This window comes from Chiloscyllium punctatum, chromosome 37 (assembly GCF_047496795.1).
Source record: "Chiloscyllium punctatum isolate Juve2018m chromosome 37, sChiPun1.3, whole genome shotgun sequence".
In the NCBI taxonomy this organism is placed as follows: Eukaryota; Metazoa; Chordata; class Chondrichthyes; order Orectolobiformes; family Hemiscylliidae; genus Chiloscyllium; species Chiloscyllium punctatum.
The window spans coordinates 20,039,295-20,065,052 of record NC_092775.1 but is presented as its reverse complement, the minus strand read 5'-3'; the positions used below and the strand labels follow the sequence as shown (position 1 = coordinate 20,065,052).

Genomic DNA, 25,758 nt, shown 5'->3' with positions numbered 1-25,758 from the left:
TGCCTGAGGCAGGAATCGAACCAAGGACCCTGGTGCTGTGAGGCAGCAGTGCAAACCACGGAGCCACGGTGCCGTCCCTACTAATTATAATCATACAAAATAAATACGCCAAGTCACAGAATGGTAATTTATCTAAATGTAAGGTACACTATCAACATCTTCATTATAACAATAGACTTAATAAAGTGATTTAACAAAAGGATCTGCAGTTAATATGCTAATTTAGAATTTTCAGATATTCTTTATGAAATGTTAGTAATCCTTTTCACAAATAATATTACTTTCTCTTCTATTTAAACTACAGTTATCTTATTCAATTATTAAAAATGGGTACTGAGATGAACAATAAACTAAGATTTCCACTCTCAAATTATAAACATACTTACTTGTTAAGTTCTAGTGTGATGGTTCCTCGTGGTTCTGCTTCTACACTCTTTCCCCAAAACTTAAGCTTTGGATAGATAGAACCATGGAAAACGAAATCCTTATTAATGCCTTCTGAATAAAATGCACTGATCGGTGGGTGATGGCTAACTTGTTCAGAAATAAGCCTAAATCCCAAATCATTCCTACCAAAAAAAAAAGCAAAACGATTAAGGTATAAATATTTCACTTCCATCAGTTTAATTCTGGAAATTTTCTAAACAATCTAAATTCAATATATCTATAAAAATCACCAGTCTTTTTAAAAAAGAGATTGTTCAGTTTCTATACAATAAAACTGCATATGATATCTTAAACATCAGAATCTGAACTGGTCTTGCCACATAAACATTGTGGCTATGACAGCAGGTCAGAGACTAGAAGTACTGCGGTAAATAATTCACCTCCTGACTCTCCAAAGCCTGTCCACCACTTAAAATGCACAAGTCAGGAGTGTGATGAAATACTCTGCACTTGCGTGGATATGTTCAGCTCCAAAGATACTCAAGCAGGTTAATACTGTCCAGTGCAATGCAGACCACTCGACTGGCACTATATCCACAAGCAACCTACCTCTCCATCACTGATGCTCAGTGCACACTGTTGCTACTATTCAAAAAATGCACTGCAGAAATTTACCAAAGACAGCAACTGCCAAACCCATGATCCTTTCCATCCAGGAAAACAATGGCAGCAGATGTAGAAGAACACTTGCAAGTTCCCCTCCAAGCCACTGACTTGGAAATATATCGCTGTCTCTTCACTGTTGCTGCATAAAAATCCTGGAATTCACTCCCGATGGTACAACAACCTACAGCACATGAACTGCAATGATTCAAGAAGGCAGCTAACCACCACCTTCCCAAGGCCATTTCTTCTCTAGGGACAGACAACAAATGCTGGCCAGCCAGCGATGCCTACATCCCACAAGTGAATTTAAACAAACTTCACAGCTAGTCACTACAAACATCATCAACTTTCAAATAGACAAACTGTTAGTTCAAGATGCCTCAAAAACAAAAATGAATTAGATCAGCATGTCTCATATTTCAAGTAAAACTCAAATCTCATCCAACTGCAGTGTTTTTCTACAAACGTGGACAGACAATTTGAGCAGGAGACAGATATTGCATACACATTACTTCTTATCTAATTCAATTATACCACAAACTATCTGGAGCCAAGTTGTTTATTGAATCTGCACTTTTAGCCTCAAAATGTGCTAAGAGAGGAAGTGATAGGGAGGGGGAGGGGGCAGAAGATAGAATTACAGGAAATATGGTCAAGCATTTACTCCATTAATGAGCAATAATTTTAAGTAACTGAGTTCAGTAGCAAATGTCCTGGTAAAAATCAACAACTTTTTTCTCCCGCCCACCATTCCCGCCCCAGATTCTACATTATTCTGAGATGATTTACTGTTAACATTTCTTTCAAAGGGATTTACACCTGCCATTATTTCAAAAGGGAAACACCATTAAACTCTCATTAGCCAACTTGCAATTTGGTTCTGCAGTTATAAAGTTATTACATTCACAGCAGTTCCAGATACGAACCAATTACACATCTTCTCAAACATTTTCCAATTGTGATCCTATTTTGAAAATTGTCACAAACATTCTGCAAGAGCAGGGGTTAATCGGAATGGGAACACAGCTGTTATAATTCAATTCTACGATGGCCATTGCAATATTAGAGCTTGTGATCCCTTCTTTGGTCCTGTTTTATGCAAACCAATGTAACTAGTACTAATAGATGTTATTTATGTGGAACCTTGCAATTTCTCTTACCTTCTAAGTTCATAGGTTTCACCCAGTAGTGGGTTGAATGGCTTTCCAGTCCTTTCCCATTGTGATGCGACAGCAGAAACTGCAAATGCAGCTACAGTCTATGCAAGAAATAAATAAAGCTTTGAAGTTTAAAGCGATACCTACAGAATATGCCAAATAGCTCATTTAAGATCCTTTTTAAGCTAAAGGGCTGAACTACAAGTTTGCCAAATGCCACAAACATTTGTTTTACATTGCTGCAATTGAAAAAGGGCCAATTTCCCTGCATTTATCCCAAATTAATATTTAGACCAGCATCAGAGATCACTTTAATTTTGCTGCATCTGACACCTATTTGAAATACTTGGAACGTTGCAAATTCAGCAACTTGGATATCAAATCAACAATGTCTAAAGATTTTGGGTTGTGACTCAAATCAATTTAAAACCAAATTAAATATATTTAATCTCAAATTTCACACATCCTAAACCATTACTAATAGTTTCACCTACAACTTTTAGCCTTCAGATTTGACAACATTATTTCAATTCTCAAGCATATGTGCTAAAAAGGCACCAAACGAAGATATCTTCAGCTGGATCCATCGAAATATACCTACCTGTAATCTCTCTATTGAATCAGAAAGCATAGAAGCCTTGTGGATGAGGTACGTATGTTCCATGTATTCTGTAATTCGTTGCAGAAAACTCAAAGGCTCATTGAATATAATGGGCATAGTAATTTTTGACAATTCCTAAAAGGACAAAAAATGAAGATAGTCAATTTTTATATAATATACAAGAAGCTAGCTGCCTGCACCATGGAGACAAGCAGTCAATTTATATAACTCAGGACTGATTGGGAGTGAACACTCAACCTTGCATAGAAGGCGGCAGTGTCTAATGCAGGTGAATTTGCTTCAATAATTCAGGTTGGGAATTTTAAGAGCTGGAGGTTTCACCACCCAAAGAGGAGTCTGTGAAGCAGCCCAAATTCTGCAATCAAGAAGTCAAGAGGCCTAATAGCTTCCCTCATTCCGATTACCTAACTTATTTTCCCTGAGGGTGCATTCATGAGGGTCCTTGAAAATGCAAAGACTCTAGAGTACCTGGCTTTCTGATTGAGCCCAGTTTGCTGTCATTAATACAGCGGTGAATTTCAAAAATAACGAATTAGGATGCTGCTTCAAGAATATTGCTGAGCTAGTCTCACTGACAGCAAGTGCTGTCTCAGAACTGTCACTTGAACCCAAGGCTTCAAAGCTTGAAAGAAAGTCCTGCTGCACTGAACAACTTTAAGAGTGTTTTCCTCGCATTGCTTAACTCAAAGGCAAAATAAATTTTTTTAAAAAAGAAAAGCTGTCAAAAATATGCAACAGAAAAATGACATTTCTCTTTTCTGCCTTTTTTTTGTTTCTATCCATATTTTCAGGTGTCAACACCTTGCACTTACATTTATAATGCCCTGATAATGTAGAAACATATCCCAAGGTATTGCCCAGAGATTTTTTACAGATAAAACTGAAACGGAGTTAAAGCAGTACAAAACTTTGGGAAAGTAAGTTGACTTTAAGAATGGCCTTAAAAGAAGAGATATTTGTGGAAATATTTAGAGACAGAGTTCAGAGTTTCGAACATACATTGCTGCAATGACCAGGGGTTTAAGTGAGTGAAGGGCAAGCAAAACAAGCAGCATTTTCAGGGTGAAGAAACACGGGGAGGTGAAGCTATGAAGTGAATTTGAACTTGAAATTGAGAAGTTTAAATTGGAAGCCTGGAGGTCAACATACCTCAACAAGAAATGGGGTGATGGGCAAGAACAATGACGACACAATGTGACAGAAGAGTTTCAGTCATCTGACATTTTAGAGGGTGAAGAATAGAAAGTCAGTCAGAAATGTTGGACAAAGTGAAAAATCACAACACCAAGTTATAGTCCAACAGTTTATTTGGAAGCACTAGTTTAGGAGCGCTACTCCTTCATCAGGTAACTGTGGAGCAGGACCAATAAGACACAGAATTTATAGCAAAAGATTAGCATCATGCAATTGAAGTGATGTATTTTGCAGATTATATTTGAGATACATGCTCTTTTACTCAAAAAGCAATCTGCAGGCAGTCAATACTGACAATCAATCCATGTAATATTTTATAAATTCCACTTTGGAAACGAACCAGTCTGACTGGGTTGGGAGACAGACAAACTCTAACCTCACACCTTTAATGCATTGTCTGAGCTGAGATATCACTTTTTAAAAAAATAAAACTTTAGTTATGTTATCTCAAGAATGTGACTTAAAAGAAGTTCTGGAATTTACAGATTAATGAACTGAAACCTGCAACTAAAAGATGAAAAACTTAATCTAGAGGAGACCAGCCATTATGGCAACAGATGAATGAACACTATGCCACAATCGCCAGACAGGGGTGTTCCCTCCCAGTCGGGGAACACTTCAGCGGTCAGGGACATTCAGCCTCAGACCTTCGGGTGACTATCCCAAAGGCGACCTTCGGGATATGTAACAACGCAGAGTGGCCGAGCCGAGGCTGATAGCCAAGTTCGGTACCCATGAGGATGGCCTCAACTGGGGCCTTGGGTTCATGTCACACTACAGGTGACCCTACTACACCATACACTCTCCCATACACATACACACACTCACTCTCGCAGACTCTCTCAATTTGCATTTACAGAAGTATACTTCCAGATACTTTCTATTTTGCTCAGAAAGCACAAAATCGGCAGACAGTCAATGCAGGGAGTCCATCCATGCAACATTTTATAAATTTCACTTTGAAAGTAGAACCAGTTTGACTCCAGATTGAGATACAGACAGAATCTAACCTCACACCTTTAATGCATTGTCTGAGCTGTCACTTTTAAAAAAATAAAACCTCAAGTTACCCCGAGGATTTGACTGAAAAGAAGCTTTGAGAATTACATACTAATGAATCAAAACTTGCAACCTATTATAAAAGATGAAAGACTTAATAGCAATCTAGGTTTGTTCGATATATCATTTCAGTTGCATGATACTGTAATCTTTTGCTACAAAAGCTGTCTCTTATGGTCCTGCACCACAGTTACCTAATGATGGAGCGTTGCTCCGAAAGCTAGTACTCCCAAATAAATTTGTTGGAATATAACCTGGTGTTCTGCGAATTTAATTTTGTCCACCCCGATCCAACACCGGCTCCTCCACATCAGGAATGCTGGAATGGTCGAAGTGTGGAAGTGACAAAAACATATTAGAAACATTGGCCAGAGTGGGGCAGTTTTCCCAAATTTAACTGGAAATTGGACAAGTAGCTGACAGACAGAAACTATGGGAATAACCGAAAGAGTGATAAACCTGGATAACACCTGCATTGGACAAAGACACAAAGGAATTGCAAGTAGGTGATCAACAGATAGCAGTCAATGACTAGTTTTTGGAGATGTTCACAGGTTGAGGTCTGGGATTGTAGCGAAAGCCATTGCTGAAGATACTTCAGCTATGACTGATTACATTTAAGCAGAATCAAGCAATGACATGCTCCCCTTCAGTTGGACAGCTTGGAAATGGAAAGTGTGAGCAACACAGATTGTTAAAATTTACAAAATGTGGTCCTTTCAATGACAAAACCCAAACTTATACAATAATCAAGGGTAATCGTAAGGTGAGAAATACCACTGGCAGTACCATAGTGAAAAATAGCATTCAATTTCATCTCCAAAATGGATTTAAATCAACAGTTAATATATACTCACCAGTCCAATACATCTTTTTAAAATACTCCACAAACTTAATTGATTTCTACTAAACATTGGAGCTGGTAAAGAAGTTCTGTAACAAAAAGGAGAAGAAAAACAGTCGACTGGTGTAAATTGAAGGACTCAATGAGGGTTAAAACATGTTATACTGCAATAGTTTTTCTTCATTACAGTATTTCAAAATACTGCAAAAATTAATCTTACGAGAAGAAATTATTCTATTGGAATAAGAGAAAATCTATTCCACCTAACTGACCTGCTCCATCTTTATTTCCCATTTTAAAGCCTGCTGTATTCAATTAGGCCATATACTAAGCAAAATTTTGTAAACCATAGTTGAACTCACCTATATTTCTTAATTCCATTTTCTTGGGTTGATTCTCTGTTGTGAGCATTTTGATCAGATACACTGCTTTCACTTTTACTGAACAAACTCAACGAATCATCTGACACCATTGGATCCATTCTGGTTTCAGAATCATCCGATTCAAACCCTAAAGTAATAACATATATAATGAAATCTATCTGATCTACTTTATAAATTAGGCCTTATCAAAATGAATATGAAAATGCAATCCATGTTCTATATCTTTTGTAGACATTAGGTAACCATATCCAATAAGGAAAATAACTTTCTCCCATTTTCTACAAATTTTGTGTCAAGTACCAGGCAGCCAAATTCATTCTTCTTTTTTGACAGAGGTAGCTAGCGTGGCAAATAAATTTCAAAACATTCAACTACTGTAAGGTAACAAAAAAAAATCTCAACTTTGCCTTTGAAGAAAATAATTAACTGCACAAAATAAATTGAAATGAACAATAAAAAAGGAATCCGATGTCAAAAAAGCTATGCAACTACTTGACTTGGCCTTTTGCTTTTCTTCCAGATAGATTCCATTAATGTGAAGAATCATAGAAATATCATTTATACACACTGATCTTGACCTTGCAGAACTTTGAAAATAAATGTGAAAATTATTAGTGAAGGCAGAGGTTTATTCAACATAATTCTTTATTAATTGAAGAAAAACATGGATGGTAGAAATCTGAAATGAAAACAGAAAATGCTAGAGAAATTCAGCAGGTCTGGCAGCATCTGTGAGAAGAAAGTAACGTTCACATTTAAAGTCTGGTGACTCTTCATCATAACTGTAACATAGTACAGCATACTTTGTTTTAAGTGGCATCTTATGAACCATCATTGGATTAAATGGATCTCTTGATCAAACGGAATTTTTAATCAAACAGCACACTCGTGGTTCCATAGGTGCTGGTTAATAATAAGCTGACACTAAAGTGGGGTAGGAGGGGGGAAAAGAGGTAAGCAGATAGGTGGAGTCAGCCTAGACAGAGTGAGTTATGAAAGGGGTAGGTAATTAAGGAGATTATGGATAGCAGGCCAGGACACAAGAGAAGTCAAATAAGTGATACCAAGAGCTAAGAGTGAAAAAATGAGCTAGATGTGCTGAATGCAACCCATACAATATGATAATGGGCCTAGTAGTAAGTGAGAATGGTCGACTGTATTAAAAGCAACCCATATCAGAACTGGACCAGGTGTGGGGTGGATAAAAGAAAATGTGAAAGGATGGAATGAGGCTCTAAAGTTATTGAACTCTATGTTGAGTACTAAAGGCTGCAGCATCCCCTAAGCAGAAAAAGGAGATAAAAACCGAAAGAAATGCAGATGCTGTAAATCAGAAACAAAAACAAATTCCTAGAAAAGCTCAGCAGGTCTGGCAGCATCTGTGGAGAGAAATCAGAGTTAATGTTTTGGGTCCGGTGACGCTTCCACAAAACGGAAAATGAGATGTTGTTCTTCAAACTTGTGCTGAGATTAGATGGAACAGTCCTGGGAGCCTATGACAGATATGCTAGTGTGGGAAAATGGTGGTGTGTTGAAGAGGCAGGCAATAGGAAGCTCGGGTCATTTTTGTAGACGGAATGTGGATGTTCTGCAAAGTAGTGACCCAGCCTGCCTTTTGTCTCCACAATGTGGAAATAACATTGTGAGCAGTGAATGCAGTAGACTATGCTGAATGAAGCACAGGTAAATCACAGGTATATCTGGAGCCTTGGATGGTGACAGGGAGGATTAAACGGGCAGGTATTATACCTTCTGGGATTCCATGGGAAGATGCTATGAAAGTGTGTGGAGATGTACACTCCTCCTCCATTCCTAACAAGATTGTTCCAGAAGGAACGTTCCCTTCGAAATGCTGACAAGGGAGGGGAGGGGAAATATGTGGCTGATCGTGGCATCCCATTGGAGGTGACTAAAATAGCAGCTTTACAATCTTTTGGATTCAGACACTGGTGAGGTGGTAACTGTGGACCAGGGAGAGACATTGCTGTGGCAGGGGAAGGAGGTAGTGAGGGCAGAAGTGTGGGAGATGGGTTGAACATGGATAAGTATTCTAATATCCATGGTAACGATGAATCTTCAGTTGAAGAAAAATTTGAACAATTTGGAGACCGTCCACAGAAGGTAGCATCATTATAACAGGTGCAATGGAGACAGAGAAACCAGGAGATTGGAATACTGTCTTTACAGAAAGCAGTCTGTGAGGATGTATAGAGTCATAGACTTGTACAGCACAGAGACAGGCGCTTCGGTCCAACTCATCCTCTCCAACCAGATATCCTAAATTAATCTAGTCCCATTTGCCAGCATTTGGCCCATATCTCTTGAAACCCTTCCAATTCATGAAAGCATCCAGGTGCCTTTAAAATGTTATAATTGTACCAGCCTCCATCACTTCCTCTGGCAGCTTATTCCATACATGCACCATCCTGTATGTGAAAAAGGTGCCCCTCAGGCCCCATTTATATCTTTTCCCTTTCACCTTAATCCCAAAACCTCTAGTTTTGGACTCCCCGATTCACCATATCAATATCCCTCATGATTTTACAAACCTCTATAAAAGGTCACCCCTCAGCCTCCAAAACACCAGGGAAAAAAGTCCCAGCCTATTCAGACTCTCCCAATAGCTCAAACCCTCCAACCCCAGCAACATCCTTGTAAATCCTTTCTGCACCCTTTCAAGTTTAGCAACATCTTTCCTATAGCAGGGAGGCCAGAATTGAATGTAATATTCCAAAAGTGACCTCACCAATGTCCTGTACAGCCTAACATTACATCTCACCTTCTACACTTAATGCACTGATCAATAAAGGCAAGTGTACCAAATGCCTTCTTCATTACCCTGTTGACTTGTGACTCCAGCTTTAAGGAATTATATACCTGCAACCCAAAGTTTCTTTGCTCAGAAACACTCCCCAGGAACTTGCCATTAAGTGTATAAGTCCTGACCTAACTTGCCTTACCAAAATGCAACCTCACAGTTATCTAAATTAAACTCCACCAGCCACTCCTTGGCCCATCTATCAAGGTCCCATTGTACTTGGAGATAACTTTCTTTACTGTCCACTACATCACCAATACTGGTGTCATCTGCAAACTTACTATTCCTCCTATATTCATATCAAATCATTTATATAAATGACAAAAAATAATAGACCCAAAGTAATAGATCCAACACTGACCCTTGAGGCACACTGCTGGTCATATGCCTATAGTATGAAAAGGAACCCTTCACGACCACACTGTCTCCTGCCTTCAAGCCAATTTTGTATCCAGCTCATCTGGATTCCACCTTGCTAACCCATCTAACCATGTGGAATCTTGTTGAGCACCTTGCTGAAGTCTGTATAGATAATATCCCCTGCTCTCCACTGCTCTGCTTTCATTAATCTTTGTCACTTCTTCAACACACTCATTCAGATTAGTAAGACACAATTTCCCACACATAAACCCATGTTGACTTTCCATTATCAATCCTAGCCCTCCGGAATACATGTAGATCCACAACTTATCCACCACTGACATCAGGTTCACCAGCCTTTGATTCTATGGTTCCCTGGTTTTTCCTTACCAACTTTCTTAAATAATGGCACCACATTTGCCAACCTTCAGTCTCCCTGCCCCTCATTTGTGGCTATGAATGATACAAATATCTTGCAAAAGGCCCAGCAATCACTTCCTGAACTTCCCACAAAGTTCTGGGATATACTTGATCAGGTCCTGGGGATTTATCCACCTTTACACATTGTATGATGTCCAGCAGCTCCTACTCTGTAAATATGGACACTTTTCAAGATGTCATTATTTATTATGCCAAGCTCTCTGGATTCCATATCCTTCAAAACAATAAATACTGATGCAAAATAATCATTTAGTATCTCATTCAGCTCCTGTAGTTCCATGCATAGACAGCCTTGTTGATCTCTCGCTAGTTATTCATTTGCCCTTAGTATATTTATGGAATCTCTTTGGATGCTCCTTTACTCCATTTGCCAAAGCTATCTGTTTTTGCACTCTTGGTTCCTCCTAATGTACTCCTACTGCCCTTAAACTTCACGACAGATTAATTCAATCCCAGCTGTTTATACCTGCCACATGCCTCCTTTTCCCTCGAGCAGAGCCTCAACTTTTCTGGTCAAGCCATATTCCCTACACCTACCATCCTTACCCTTCCCACTAATAGGAACATACTGCCTCTAGACTCAAGCTATCTCATTTTTGAAGGCATCCCACTATATTTGAGGCAACTGTAGGAGTCAGTCGGTTTGTATCAATGACCAGCCTATCCCCAGAAATGGAAACAGAGACGCTGAAGAAAGGAAGAGAGGAGTCGATATGGACCAGCTGAAGATTGAGGGCAGGATGGAAATTAAAAGCGAAATTGCTAAATATTTCCAATTCCAAACAACAGAGGGAAGCCGTACCAATAATGTCATCAATGCACTTGAGAAAGACGTGAGTGGAGGGGTCTGAGTAAGATTGTATACCACAAAGAGACAGGCAAGACTGAGGCCTATACGGGTATCCATGGTCATACTTTTCACTTAAAGAAAGTGAAAAGTTAAAAGTACAAGTTGATCAAAGTGAGGAAAGAAAGGGCGGTAGTGGATGGAATGGTTCAGGCCTTCTTTCCAGGATGAAGTAGAAGGCCTTGAGACCATCTTTATTTTTATATTAATCTTCAGAGATTGTTATAACCCTTCTTTAGCAGTCATTCTGTTCGGAAGAAGGCATAATGTATACAAAGTATTGAGTGCTTTTCGCTGTCCAAACATGCTGCCAGATCTGCTTAGTTTCTCCAATAGTCTGTTTTCATGCCTCAATTAATTGAGTCTGTTAGTTATTGATTTGGCCTGTGAAGTAACCGCGTTCAGGTGTAACAAGCCTCAAATATATTTTCACGTCAGCACCAAATTATGATGCTCAATTGAAAGCTGATACATACAATGTGTCGAATGATCATCCTCTGCACCATAATAATTGTGAATCAACCAATTAGGAACAGATTACATAAAATACAATATATGTAATCTACTCTACAACTAACATAATATCGCCTAGAAAGTGATGCATGCATGTGATCTTTCACTCATCGGGATTATGCATCAATATTTTCCAATACAGTAAGTCTCTTACCATGAGACTTTAGGTACACTCCCTATCCCTAATTAGAGACTCTTTATATACATATTCAAATTACTGAGAGATAGATACTTCTAACTATAGCATATGCATCAATAATATTAGAGTATTAATATCATTTTGGAGGCTACTGAAGATGCTATAGAAGTTGTCTTCGTAACTGGAATGAAGAACTGAGCCTTGTGGCAAAAAAAAAGGAACAGTATGCTATTGCCTGAAAACCTGGAATAGAACATAAACAGCTTTTAACAGCTTGACTTTCAATCCTCTATGAGAAACACTGATTAAGTAGGTTTAAAACAAGTATCAAAAAAGGTACAGGATGTGATTGTCAAATTACACTCCAGGTACTTGCCTGTAACAGCATCATAAAACTCTTCCTCACTATTCATCCTCCCTTTGAAAGCAAATTAAAACTCTTGTTTCTTTTCTATTGAAGGCACTTTAGCACATTGTTCTCTTTAGACAGTACAGTTTCTTGATCTGATTTTCTATGTTCAACTACCTAAAAACAAAAAAAACAACACATTACAAATTGAAATCAGGACTACTAGCCAGCTATTAATAAACATTAAAGTCATTACATTTTTAAATTTTTCCCATCTCCAATTGGGAAGGACTACAAGAATTTAGATTATCTACAACCTCCACCATCAGGGAGAAGGTACATAAGCCTAAACACACACTCTAGCCAGTTTCGTCACAGTTTCTGCCCTACTGTTGTTAGCATACCGAATGGACTCAAACTCTTAACATTCGCCTGTGCCTGTGTTTTTGTTTTTGCCACTGTTTACCTATTATTTACTTATCTATGCTACTTAACTCTGTGATCTGCCTGAATTGCTCGCAAGACAAAGCTTTTCCCTGTGCCTCGGTACACATGACAATAAATTCAATTCAATTTATATTGATTGAAAGGCTGGGTGTACAGCAGTAGAATGTTAGCCTAGCAAAAATGTTTTATAAAAAAGGTGAATTGGAAGTGGTGTCTCTCCACTCCAACAAGTTTTAATAGTAAATCACCTACTACTGTTTCTTGATATGAAGCGAAACCAGTCAGAAGTATTGCAGGTTTTGCATTGATCGATGCGAAATATACATTCTTGGGGAAAGTGGCTTTTCCCATTTCAGGCTAAAGCATCGAACAGCCAGATACCCAGCTAGATTGATGAGTAAAGTTCCTCATTTTTCAAAAAAATGTACAACACCAAACAGTATGTTACTGTACAAATCTATTATTTTGTCACCCATTTTATGACAGATTGAAAGAACAATTGGAATGAAATTATAGAAGAACTTGAGATATTCGTGTCATCCCATTTCCCCCCTCAATCTAAGCCAAACATTCAGAGACACAGTATAGTTTTACCTCCTTCATTGTTATTCCAGACAATGCCCTGTACAGAGAGAGAATGATCGCCCATGTGCATAGGGACAGGAGCTCACAATCTTCTCTGGAACAGCAGTTTCTCAATTAACTAAATAGTCATTTTACAGGGAGGAGCAGCCAGATAAGGCAACATAAATATTAACTGAGTGACTGTTACAATCAGTGAGCATCAACAGTAAACATTAAGCCATCTGCTGTTACGCAATGAATAACTGGCTTCACATAGTGAATACTTTTCAACTTATTAAACTAACCTCACATACTGAATGCTACCTCATCTTGTTAAATGGCTCTACATAATGAATGCTTTTCCACATTGTTAACCCATTACCCTTGCCTCCAGCACCCCATTGTTAACTGCAAGTTTGTACCTGATCGGAGTCATGCTCAGCTGAACCTCTCATTTCACAAAACTCAGAGCTTAACTCTCTCCCTGCCTGCTTATACCCTATACACATTCTCATCGGTGCAAGCTTACTAGGAACTGGACTAAGGCAGCCTCAGCCTGTTTCAAGTAGAACACTTGCACTGTTTTCAGAAAGTTCCATTATATTTGCAGTAAGCTTCTAATCTGAAGTGAAACTTCATTTATTTTTCATCAAGCTTTAAAATACAATTGTGAATTGAACGAAGAAAGGCTCAAGTCTTCATAAAAGGAAAACTAAGAATGTTCATGGTTAAAGATGCCCTCCAACGCATCTCGTCTACATCCCGCACCTCTGCTCTCAGACCCCACCCCTCCAACTGTAACAAGGACCGAACGCCCCTGGTGCTCACCTTCCACCCTACCAACCTTCGTATAAACCAAATCATCCGCTGACATTTCCGCCACCTCCAAACAGACCCCACTACCAGGGATATATTTCCCTCCCCACCACTTTCCGCCTTCCGCAAAGACTGTTCCCTCCGTGACTACCTGGTCAGGTCCACGCCCCCAAACATCCCACCGTCGAATCCTGGCACTTTCCCCTGCCACCGCAGGAACTGTAAAACCTGTGCCCACACCTCCTCCCTCACCTCTATCCAAGGCCCTAAAGGAGCCTTCCACATCCATCAAAGTTTTACGTGCACATCCACTAATATCATTTATTGTATCCGTTGCTCCCCATGCGGTCTCCTCTACATTGGGGAGACTGGGTACCTCCTAGCAGAGCGCTTTAGGGAACATCTCCGGGACACCCGCACCAATCAACCACACTGCCCCGTGGCCCAACATTTCAACTCCCCCTCCCACTCTGCCGAGGACATGGAGGTCCTGGGCCTCCTTCACCGCTGCTCCCTCGCCACCAGACGCCTGGAGGAAGAACGCCTCATCTTCCGCCTCGGAACACTTCAACCCCAGGGCATCAATGTGGACTTCAACAGTTTCCTCATTTCCCCTTCCCCCACCTCATCCTAGTTCTAAACTTCCAGCTCAGTAACTGTCCCCATAACTTGACGGGCTTGTCCTACCCGCCTATCTTCTTTTCCACCTATCCACTCCACCCTCTCCTCCTTGACCTATCACCTTCATCCCCTCCCCCACTCACCCATTGTACTCTATGCTACTTTCTCCCCACCCCCACCCTCCTCTAGCTTATCTCTCCACACTTCAGGCTCACTACCTTCATTCCTGATGAAGGGCTTTTGCCCGAAACGTCGATTTCGAAGCTACTTGGATGCTGCCTGAACTGCTGTGCTCTTCCAGCACCACTAATCCAGAATAAGAATGTTCATAGTCAAAGCTCAAGGAAAAATCCATTTTAATGCTACCATGGGATTACTCATCCAGTTATTTAGTAGGTACATTGATTTGAAAGAGTTCTGTGAAAGATAACGGTTTAAAATCTGTAAAATCAACAATCTTCATTGACTAATACTCAGCACATTTCAACCAGGTGATTGTTTGAAAAACTCATGATCAATATTGTTGGGATCTGACTAATCAAACATTCAAGAACATAATTTTTATACCAGTTATCCAATCACTCGAAATCCTTGAGGAGGTTTCAAGGGGACTGCCAAAAATAACCATAGAAGGTAGAGAATGCAGGCATCATGTAATCTAACTACATCTCAAGTGACATTTCAAAATCACGCTTCAGTGCCACAAGAAGAAGTAAATTCAGCCAAAGTCCTTTAACTGAATATGGCTGTTCATGCACGCACAATGTAGCTCACACCTGTGACATTTCACCAAACCCCTCATCTGTGCCCCAATTTGGTACCATGCCACAATTAATGACCAGGACCAACAATAAATTTATCAAGTAAAACCTAAGTAATATTTAACTGCATAATTAATCATTTTTATACATAAAAATACTTTTCCCATGTTACATATGTTCATTGATTGTTATATATCATGAAAGGGGATCCGCAGAAGCAAAAAGGGTTGAAAATCCTTGCTCTAATCACACAGATCATATTATTCAGAGTTTAATCAAGCTTTTGATCACCAGTCCAATTATCTCAATGTCAAACTTTGATAGCAGTCCCTAGTTTTACAATGTTAATGATGGCCCAGTAGTACTATTGCTAGACTATTAATCTAGAAACTCAGCTAATATTCTCATATCCCATCATTCCAAATGGTGGAACTTGAATTCAACAAACATCTGGAATTAAAAATCTAATGATGACCATGAAACAATCGCTGATTGCTGGAAAAACCTATCTGGTTGACTAATATTGTTCTCAGGAGAAAGTGAGGACTGCAGATGCTGGAGATCAGAGCTTAAAAATGTGTTGCTGGAAAAGCGCAGCAGGTCAGGCAGCATCAAAGGAACAGGAGAATCGACGTTTTGGGCATAAGCTCTTCTTCAGGAATGAGGGGGGTGTGCCAAGCAGGCTAAGATAAAAGGTAGGGTCATCTCTTCTGCCCTGAAGCTTTTCATCTGCAGTCCTCACTTTCTCCTAGTTGATTTTAACCTACTGGGAATCCTCTTGCAAGGATGCCTTCCTTGAAGAAGCTCTCCTCCTCCCACTACAAGGATCTCAGTGAGTCCCTCTCTCACTGCACCCCCCAGGTTATCTCCTCTGCCCTGAAGCTCTTCAGCCACGTCCTCAAACAGACTCGCTACCACAGCCACATCTCCTTCCTCAGCACCTGTCTATGGAACCAACTGACCCCGCATGGCCAGCTTTCTCATTTCCCCTCCCCCCACCTTTTCTCAGTCCCAACCCTCAGACTCAGCACCGCCTTCTTGACCTGCAATCTTCTTCCCGACCTCTCCGCCCCCACCCCCTCTCCGGCCTATCACCCTCACCTTAACCTCGCATTCCCAACGCCCCTCCAAGTCCCTCCTCCCTACCTTTTATCTTAGCCTGCTTGGCACACCCTCCTCATTCCTGAAGAAGAGCTTATACCCAAAACGTCGATTCTCCTGTTCCTTTGATGCTGCCTGACCTGCTCCGCTTTTCCAGCAACACATTTTTAAGCTCTAATATTGTTCTCACCTGGTTTGTCCTACATGTAACTCCAGATCCATAACAGTGTGGTTAAGTCAACTGCCCTCAGATATGGCCTAGCAAACCAGCATCAATCAATCATTGTACCAGTCACTAAAAGTCTCAATAAAGAAATTAAACCAGATGAACCGCCTGGCATAGACCTAAGCACTGGAAACAACAATGGCAAGCTCTATCAACCTAGCAAAGTTCTCCTAATTAACATCTGGGGGCTAGTGCCAAAACTGGGAGCACTGTCTCACAGATTAGCCTAGTAACAGGCAAACATACTCATGAAATAATACCTTATAATATTCCAGACATCACAATCACCATCCCTGGATATAGCTTGTTTCACTAGAAGGTCAGCATTGGTGATAGCACAGTGGTATATAGTCAGGTGGGAGTTGCCATAGGAGTCTTCTACATTGATTCCAGACATAAGAAATCTCATGAATCAGGTTAACCATGGACAAGGAAATTTCCTGCTTAACACCATATACCATCCTCCCTCAGCCAATGAATCAGTACACCGCCACGTTAAACAACACTTGGAAGAAGCACAGAGGGTGAAAAGGGTGCAAAATGTATTCTGGGTGAGGATTTCAATGTCCACACCAAGAGTGGCTTAGCAACAGCAATACTGATAGATTGGTCAAGTCCTAAAGGACATAGCTGCTGGACTATGTTTGTTGCAGGTAGTGAACAAACCAACAAGAGGGAAAAACATACTTGATTTCAACCTCACCAAATCGGTCTGCTGAAAATACATCTGTTCATGCCAGTATCAATGACAGTGACCAATGCCTACACAGTCCTTGTGGAGACAAAGTCCTCACTTCACATTGAGAATAGTGCCACACAACACAATGGAGGCTCTTATCGTGCTAAATGGGCAGACTTCAAACAGACCTAGTTACTCTAAAATGGGCATCCATGATGCTCTGTGGACCATCAACAGCAGCAGATTCACGCTGCAACACAATCTGCAACCTCACGGCTTGCATCCTCTCCCAACTCCCTACCATTACTAATAAGTCAGGGAATCAATGGAAAGTGCAGGAGGGGATACCTCAAAATGAGGTGTCAACCTGGTGATGCTACCAAAGAGGACTACTTACAAACCAAGCAGCAAGTGATAAACAGATCTAATATAATCCAACAACCAATGGATCAGATCCTTTGCAGTCCTGCCACATCTAGTTGTGAACAGTAGTGTGGAATTAAGCAACTCACTGGAGAAGATGGCTCCCCAAATATCCCCAGCTTCAACGAGTGAACAGTCCAGTGCAAAAGACAAGGCTAAAAATCTTCAGCCGGAAGTGCCAAGTGGATGATCCATCTTGGCTTCCTCCAGAGATTCCCTCCCCCCACCTGAGCATCACAGAAGCCCACCTTCAACCAATTCAATTCAATCCAATTCACATGATATCAAGAAACAATTGGAGGCACTGGATATTGCAAAGGCTATGAGTCTTGACAACATTCCAGTAAGAGTACTGAAGACTTGTGTTCTAGAATATTAACGTTTACTTGAAAATTGTGAAAATTCCCTTTACCCAAAAAGTTGGACAAATCCAACTTAGCCAGTTACTGTTCCATCAGTCTACTCTCAATCAATAAAGTGTTGGAAGGAATCATCAACAGCATAGGCTTTGCAACAACCTACTCACTGACACCCAGCTAGGGCTCTGCCAGGGTCACTAAGCTCCTGACCTCATCACAGCTTTGGTTCAAACATGGACAAACAAATTTTAAAAATGATAAATTCCAGAGGTGAGGTGAGAGTGACAACCCTTACTACCAAGACCACATTTGACTGTGTGTTACATCAAGGAGTCCTTGCAAAACTGGAATCAGTGGGAATTACGGGGCACATGGTAAGATGGTTGTGGTTGATAGAGGTCAGTGATCTCACTTCCAGGACATTTCTGCAGGAGTTTGTCAAGGTAGTTCTAGGTCCAAACATCATCAACTACTTCATCAATGACATTCCCTCCAAAAGATCAGAAGTGGGGATGTTCACTGATGATTGCAGAATGCTCAGCAGTATTTGCAACAACTCAGATACTGATGCAGTCCATGTTGAAATGTAACAAGACTTGGTCAATATCCAGGTGAAAAATGAAAAGTAACAATCACACAGCACAAATACCAGATAATGGCCATCACCAATAAGAGAGACAATCTAATGTTCACCTTTGTAATTCAATGGCATCAACAGCACCCACTTATGAACAACTCCCCTGGGAGTTGACATTGACCAGAAATCCTACTGGACTAGCCAGACAAATACAGTGGCTACAAGAGCAGGAGTCTGTCCATCAATGACAAGGCACAAGTCAAGAGTATGATGGAATGCTCCCCACTTGCCTGGATGGGTGCAGTTCCAAACCTAGAAGCTTGACACCATCCAGGATAAAACAGCCCACTTGATAGGTATCACATCCACAAACATCTATTCTCTCCACCACCGATGCTTAGTAGCAGCAGTGTGTAGTACCTACAAGATGCATGGCAGAAATTCACCAAAGACTCTTAGACAGCACCTTCCAAACCCAAAACTATTTCCACCTCAAACGACAAGGGCAGAACACCAGAACCTGCAAGTTACCCTTCAAGCCACTCACTATCTGTACTTAGAAATGTATTCCCATTCCTTTAGTGTTGCTTGGTCCAAATCCTGGAATTCCTTCTCTAACGGCTTTGAGTGTCTACCTACAGTATGTGGACTGCAGCAGTTCAAGGCAGCTCAACATCACCTTCTCAGCAGGAATTATGGACAGGCAATAAATGCTGATCAGCCAGCGATGCCAATGTCCCACAAGTGAATGCAATTCTTAAAAAATATAAATGCAGGTAGTTGCTTTAATACGCTAAGCAGGAACATTTTTTCTTCAAAATACATTTTTGTAATGACAGTTCCATAATAAAAAGTTAAAAATAAATGTCACTAATATTTGCTATTATATTTATGAGGCCAACAGTAAACCACACATTTGTTTGTTTTTCTTTAAATACACGTTTATAACATGACAAAAGGTTCACAATGCTGGCTTCAACTTAGAAATACATTCATATCAAGCCATGTTGAAACATCTGAAAATGCTTCACTTAATTTAAAAATCCAACTGATAATGCCTACTTTCCTTCCTCCCTGCACCAAAAGAAAGCAAAACACATTTCCAGGAAACAAGTAAATTTAAAAAGTTGACTGTGGCATTTGTTTAAATTGCTATTAAGCATTTTTGGCAAAGTTGCCCCTGCAAGATTCACATATGAATTTTCAGTTACAGGGCTACGCATACAAGAATGCAGAGTGGTTGTGTTATAATAATCAAGCAAGGAGCCATTATGTTCAGATGATGGATTAAAAACATGAGAGTTTCACATTTTAAAAATCTGATTTTTTAAGGTTCCTTAGGAAGGGTACTCTATTGTACTGACCTCATATGGTGACAACTAATGCAGCTGACATTTAACTACATTGTGAAAAAGTCTAGCAAGCACTCAGTTCTCAAGAAAGTGACTGTTTTCAGGCAAAATTAGGAATGGGCAATAAGTGCTGGCCTTGCCATCAATGCCCACAACTGATCAATAAATAAATTTTAAAAATACAAGTTTGAGATAGCAATGTTACACATATATGAAACTTCTTCACTGAATTTTGAGTTTAAGTCAAAACAATTTTGCACAACTGGACATTTGACTGCAGTACTTCAAGTTCAATAAAAATATTTTTAATTGCATTCAACTAAATCATATATAAATGTTGGCAATTTCCTACTGGATATTCATGCACAGTAGCATATTGCATTACATCAACAAACACTGGTGGCTTCTGAACTTTAAATGACCTCTAAGTTAAACAAAATGCTCATATCTATTCATTTATTCGAGAAGATTAATGTTCAGCATTTTAAAATTTCTAAATGCGCTGGAAAATACTGAACTTTGCCTAGAGTGCATCAAAATACTGATGATAAGCAAACTGACAGAGGCAGACAATTATTCAACCAATAACATAAACAGTCATGATGTAGGGATGGACTAATTATCCAGAGAGGATAGCAATCTATAGGATTGGATGAATGATCCAGAGTCATGAGTTCATACTTGACCACAGAATTTAAATTCTAGATAAATAAACAAATCTGGAATTTTAAAAAAAAGTCTAACATGATGACCATGTAACAATCTGAATGTCAGACAAAATCTATCTGGTTTAGTAAGTCTGTTTAGGGAGGGCACTCTTTCATGCTAACCTGATCTGGTATCACACAATGCAGTTAACTGCAGTAGTACAGAACTGGAGTACTGCTGCAAAAGAAAACATTTTGTCTTGCACTTTTGAATATGAATTCAAAAGTTCAGTATTTTCCAACAAATTTAGAAATTTTAAAATGTTGAACTTTAATCTTCTCTAACTGTATGATCAGCATTCTGATTAGTTGGCAAGTGGTCTTGAATTGGTAGAGGCTTTGCCAAGGAGAATGCATCCATTAATGTTGTTTGGAGCTTCCCTATGTGTCCTAAATGAAACTCCACTCGTGGACTGTATAACTTAAAAGTAAACCAGTTGCACACATGAGAAATTCAAACAGAAGTCCAGATCCTGTGATTTTTATTCACTGATATAAATTTCATTTGTGATACTACATTGAGCTATGGAACTTTAAGCAAGCAAATTATGGTGTTCAATAAGAAACAATTGATTTTCTTAGAACAAAACAATGACATGTAAAACGGATGGCTGATTTACAGTAATATAAAACTATTTTATTACAAAATCAAAATTCTCCTCAATCTATTTGATAATTGTTATTCAACCTGTAAAACTCATGTTACTTTTATACAATAATTCTAATACAGGCTGGGCTGAATCGTACACCTATGACATTAGCTGAAGTTTAAATAATATCTGCTTATAAACAGGTTCAGGTAATCTAGAGATGGAACTAAAAATTGAAATTTTCCCAAATGCACAAATTCCTCATTTCAAAAATCACAGAAACAAAGCAATAGAATTAAACCTGCCTTACTCATGTTCAGAAATACATGTGGAAATTGTTTTGAATCTTGTACATCAGCATTGTGAAAAAAAAAAGAGTCTGGCTGATGAAAAAGAAATCACTTAGAAAGGAATTACTGTTGCTCTACAATATATTTTAACACTAATTATTATTTCCACACCCTCAAATTCATAACTTATATTATTCTGTTAACATTATAATCCTAATTAATTATAATCTTAAAGATTTCCATTTTACGTCTTATTACTCACATCATAAAGGCTGTCCTAGTGGCAGAGCAGTCACGCCAGCCCTCAACTTGATGGGCTCAACCAAGGAAGTTTAAAGCACTTATCTGCAAAACAAGTTGCATAAATGAGTTAAGTAATAAGAGAAGGCTTGGATTGTTCATATGGCTATATAAAAATAATGTTTGATGGTAACTTTGCTCCAGTTACATTTTCCAAATTTGAAGAATGTATAACAATATTTGAACACATTCTGAGGTAGCTATTATTCTAATTATTCATTATTCAGCACTGTAACACCTACATACTGCACATTAACTTGCAGAATCAACTGAAGATATGTTGATGTCATAATGCTGTGAAAGGTCATACAGGACCTAACCACAATATAGCAAAATGAAACAACTGAAACTAAAATGTTGAAGTCTACCCTCTGATTTATGCACAGGATGCCCATTATTACCAGTTAAGGAATGAAGTGATGCATTTTGCAAGGAAGTATGTGAACAGGCAATATTAACTAAATAGTGCAGACTTAGAAAGGGTGCACGAAAAGAGCTAGAGGTCCATGAACAGAAATTTTTGAAGATAACAAACCAAGTTGATAGGAATGGTTTAAAATAAAAATAGGATCCCAGACCTCAAAGGCATAAACTACGAAGGACATGAAAAAGGATGCAGAAGAGATATGTTAGAATGACGCCAGAGATAAGAACTTTACTCACATAGAAAGACTAGAGAAGGCCGAAGTAAGCAGGATCAACATGGTTTAAGGAAGAAAAATCATATTTAGCCAACTTACTTAAATTCTACCTAAAACAAAACAGCACAATACATGCCCTTTGGCTCTCGATACTGTGCTGACCTTTTAGCCCACTCTAAGATCAAACTAACCTACATACTCTTCACTTTACATCACATGTGCTGTGGATAAAGGGGAACTGGTGGATATGTTGTTAAATGCCTTATTAAATGTCTTCTAGAAACATAAGGGGCCACATCAAAGGTTATTGTAGAAAGTTAGAGTTGGGGAGGCATAGATTAAAGTTTGGCTAGGTAACAGGAAACAATAGATATAAATGAGTCATCTTTCTTATAGGCAAGGTGTCATGAGCAGAGTGCCATTAGGATCAGTGCTGCAGCCTCAACGTTTTACTATTTAAAAATGTGACTTTGACAAAGGGACAAAAGCATGGTTGCTGATGACACAGAGATAGGCAGGACAGTAAGTTGTGAAAAGGACACCTTAGGCATTCCTTCAAGACTGAGAATAATTTTCTTCTACTTTGGACTGGTATGTCCTGAGACAACTAAACATTACAATGCGAGATCTGCATACTCAGCCAAAAGCGGGGCAAGTGGTGGATGAAGAGGTGGTTTGGCATTATGCTTGAGATGACTGGCACCTTTGTAGATGCTTCTTCTCCAGTTTGGGGCAACCTTGAGTAAGAGTTTACCATAAGCCAAGTGGGCTTTGAGGATGTCCTTGAAATGTTTTATGTGTTTCCCTGGTAATCACTTGGCTTGACAGACCTTGAGGTGGGGTTTGCTTTGCAGGTCTTGTGTCAGGCATGGAGGCGAAATGCCTCACCAATTTAACTGATTGACAACAGCCACGTTGGCTCAGTAGTTAGCACTGCCGCCTCACAGCACCAGGGACCCAGGTTTGAATCCAGCCTCAGGCAACTGTCTGTGTAGAGCTTGCACATTCTGTGTCTGCGTGGGCTTCCTCAGGGTGCTCTAGTTTCCACCCACAGTCCAAAGATGGGCAGGTTAGGTGAACTGGCCATGCTAAATTGCCCATAGTGTTCAGGGACATGTAGGTTAGGTACATTAGTCAGGGGAACTGTAAGAGTAAAAGGTAGTGAATGGGTCTGGGTTGAATATTCTTCAGAGGGTTGGTGTGGGCTTGTTGGGCCAAATGGCCTGTTTCCACACTGTAGGGATTCTATGATTTCTATGCTTCTAATCAGTGCTTCTTTGCTGAGGATATCAGCCTGAAAGACGACGCTGATATAGGAGCATGTATCCTGCCATTGGATTTGCAGGACTTTGTAGAGACAGAGACATTGTTAGAGATATGTTCCTGGGGATTTGAGATCTGTGCATGCATTGTTAATTGCTCTGACTGACAGAGGGACAGGTAACATTACTATGTTGTAAACCATGAGCTTTGTGTCAGTTTTCAGGTTTTTGTTATCAATCACTCTACTCATCCAAGGAACAAAGGCTGCACTGACAACCTGGGACAATGTTGAAGTTCTGCCCTTGCTAAAGGAGGCTCCTAAGGTCTGAGGTTTGATCCACAAGGCCTAGTTTTCAGCATGGATGTTGGTAGTAGTGTACTTTGTTGGGGATATAACAGACCTCTGCGTTCTATTCTGATAAAAGGACATTGGACTCGAAACATTAACTCTGTTTTTCTCTCCACAGATACTACATTTGCTGAGTTTCACCAGCAGATTCTGTTTTTGTTTCTTTGCTTTACTCTTACATTAGTATCTGGAAGTGGCAGGATATCTTATAGGATAGGGTGCAAGACTAGACTTGTAGCGATTATGGAAACCTGGTTACTTGGAGATCAGACCTGGGAACTTAACATTCAGGAATATTTGATCTTTTGGAACGACAAAAGGAGAGCGCTGTGAGGACAGTTGTGAAAGATGACCTAGGCATGAATGATGTTGAGTCCATTTGGGTGGAAATATGAGCAAGGTAAAGACAACACTGAGAGGAGTGAATTGAGCCTCAAAACAGTAGCCATACTGCCGGAAAGGATATACAGAGGAACCTCGATTATCCGAAGGACACGGGCGGGGAGTATTTCGTTCAGTTAATCAAATTCAGGATAAACGAATGTCGGCTGACATAGTTTAGCCAAGCATCAGGATCTTGCGATCTTGCCGGATACTCCAATATTCGGATAACCGAATGTCGGATATTCAAGGTTCCTCTGTAAAACAACAACAAATAATAGGAGCATATAAAAAGAATGGAACAATAGTTATGGGTGACTTTAGTGTTTATGTTGATTGGGTCAGGAGGCAAGAACCCATGGTGTTGGAGGTGGTGTGGATACAGAACTGACTAGTGGGCAGGATACAACAACTGGGCTTAAGGGGATCTTTTCAGATTGGCAATGCATAAGCAATGGAATTCCACAGGGATCAGTGCTGGCACCGCATTGGTTTACAAAATACATTAATGACTTGGAGGAAGGAAGCAAATGTACTGTAGCCAAATTTTCACATGACAAAAATAGAGAGAAAGGCAAAGTTGCAGAAGGGTTGCAACAGTCTTCACTGTTCAAAGGTTAAGAAAGTGGGCAGAAAGTTGGAGCATAATCTGGAAAACGTGAAGTTATTCACTTTGGAAGGGACAGAAAAAGAACATTGTATTATTTAAATTGAGAAAAACTGCAGAAATTTGCAAATCAAAAGAGACTTGGTTTAATGTATAACAGTAGGCAAGTCTTACTACTACTGTACAAGATGCTGGTGAAACCGGAGCACCCGAAGGAAATTCACGCAGACACAGGGAGAACGTGCAAACTCCACACAGATAGTTGACTACCAATGCATCCAATACTTCCATGGCTATTTCCATTAGTACTCTGGGATGCAGATTATCAAGCCTTTTTGACTACTTCCCACTGCAAACCTACCATCCACTCATCGCCACAGCACTAAAATTGGCCTTATTGCTGAAATAGGTACATCAATGCCATCCTAAGGGATAACGATGCAATAATTAGATTGCTTCTCACTGTATATCTTGCAAACTCATAAGTGGCTCTAAGGCACCAGAGGGGTGAGATATCTCAAAGCTATGAGAAACCAGTAAAGTTTGCCATTTCATGTTAATGGTATGCAACACAAGTGGTATGTGACACTAACAGGATACTGCCATCTAGCCAAAATAATGTACTGTCAAATGAATAACATGATATATGAATTTCATTTATTGAATAGCATATCTCTTCACTGTTCACAACAAACATGGTAATAATTATAGCCAACCAGCCCGTGCTTTTAAAACATGTAACAGAAGCTGCAGTATTTAATGCCATGCCTTAATTGGACATTTGCTCTATAATCTGAAGTGAGAAACAAACAATACTAAAAAAAAAATCAATTTAGGAATGTTAGTTGGGCTCACAGTGTGGCGCACTTGTATATACTAGAAGCCACATATGTTAATGTATGCTTGTTCTTTGCACATTGGTCCA

At 39.7% G+C, this 25,758-nt stretch overlaps 1 protein-coding gene across 2 annotated transcripts in view; it reads right to left on the bottom strand.

The window, feature by feature from the left end:
* Positions 1–25,758, bottom strand: part of osbpl2b (oxysterol binding protein-like 2b) — a 65,485-nt gene that overhangs the window by 22,301 nt on the left and 17,426 nt on the right. For both annotated transcript variants that reach the window (XM_072556413.1, XM_072556414.1), the window contains exons 2-8: positions 21,555–21,637; positions 11,807–11,956; positions 6,292–6,439; positions 5,943–6,018; positions 2,812–2,946; positions 2,214–2,311; positions 387–569 (exon numbers count right to left, since the gene is read on the bottom strand). In XM_072556413.1, the coding sequence (XP_072412514.1) occupies positions 387–569; positions 2,214–2,311; positions 2,812–2,946; positions 5,943–6,018; positions 6,292–6,439; positions 11,807–11,843 (677 nt within the window). In that variant the 5' untranslated portion in view covers positions 11,844–11,956; positions 21,555–21,637. The remainder of the gene's footprint in view (positions 1–386; positions 570–2,213; positions 2,312–2,811; positions 2,947–5,942; positions 6,019–6,291; positions 6,440–11,806; positions 11,957–21,554; positions 21,638–25,758) is intronic.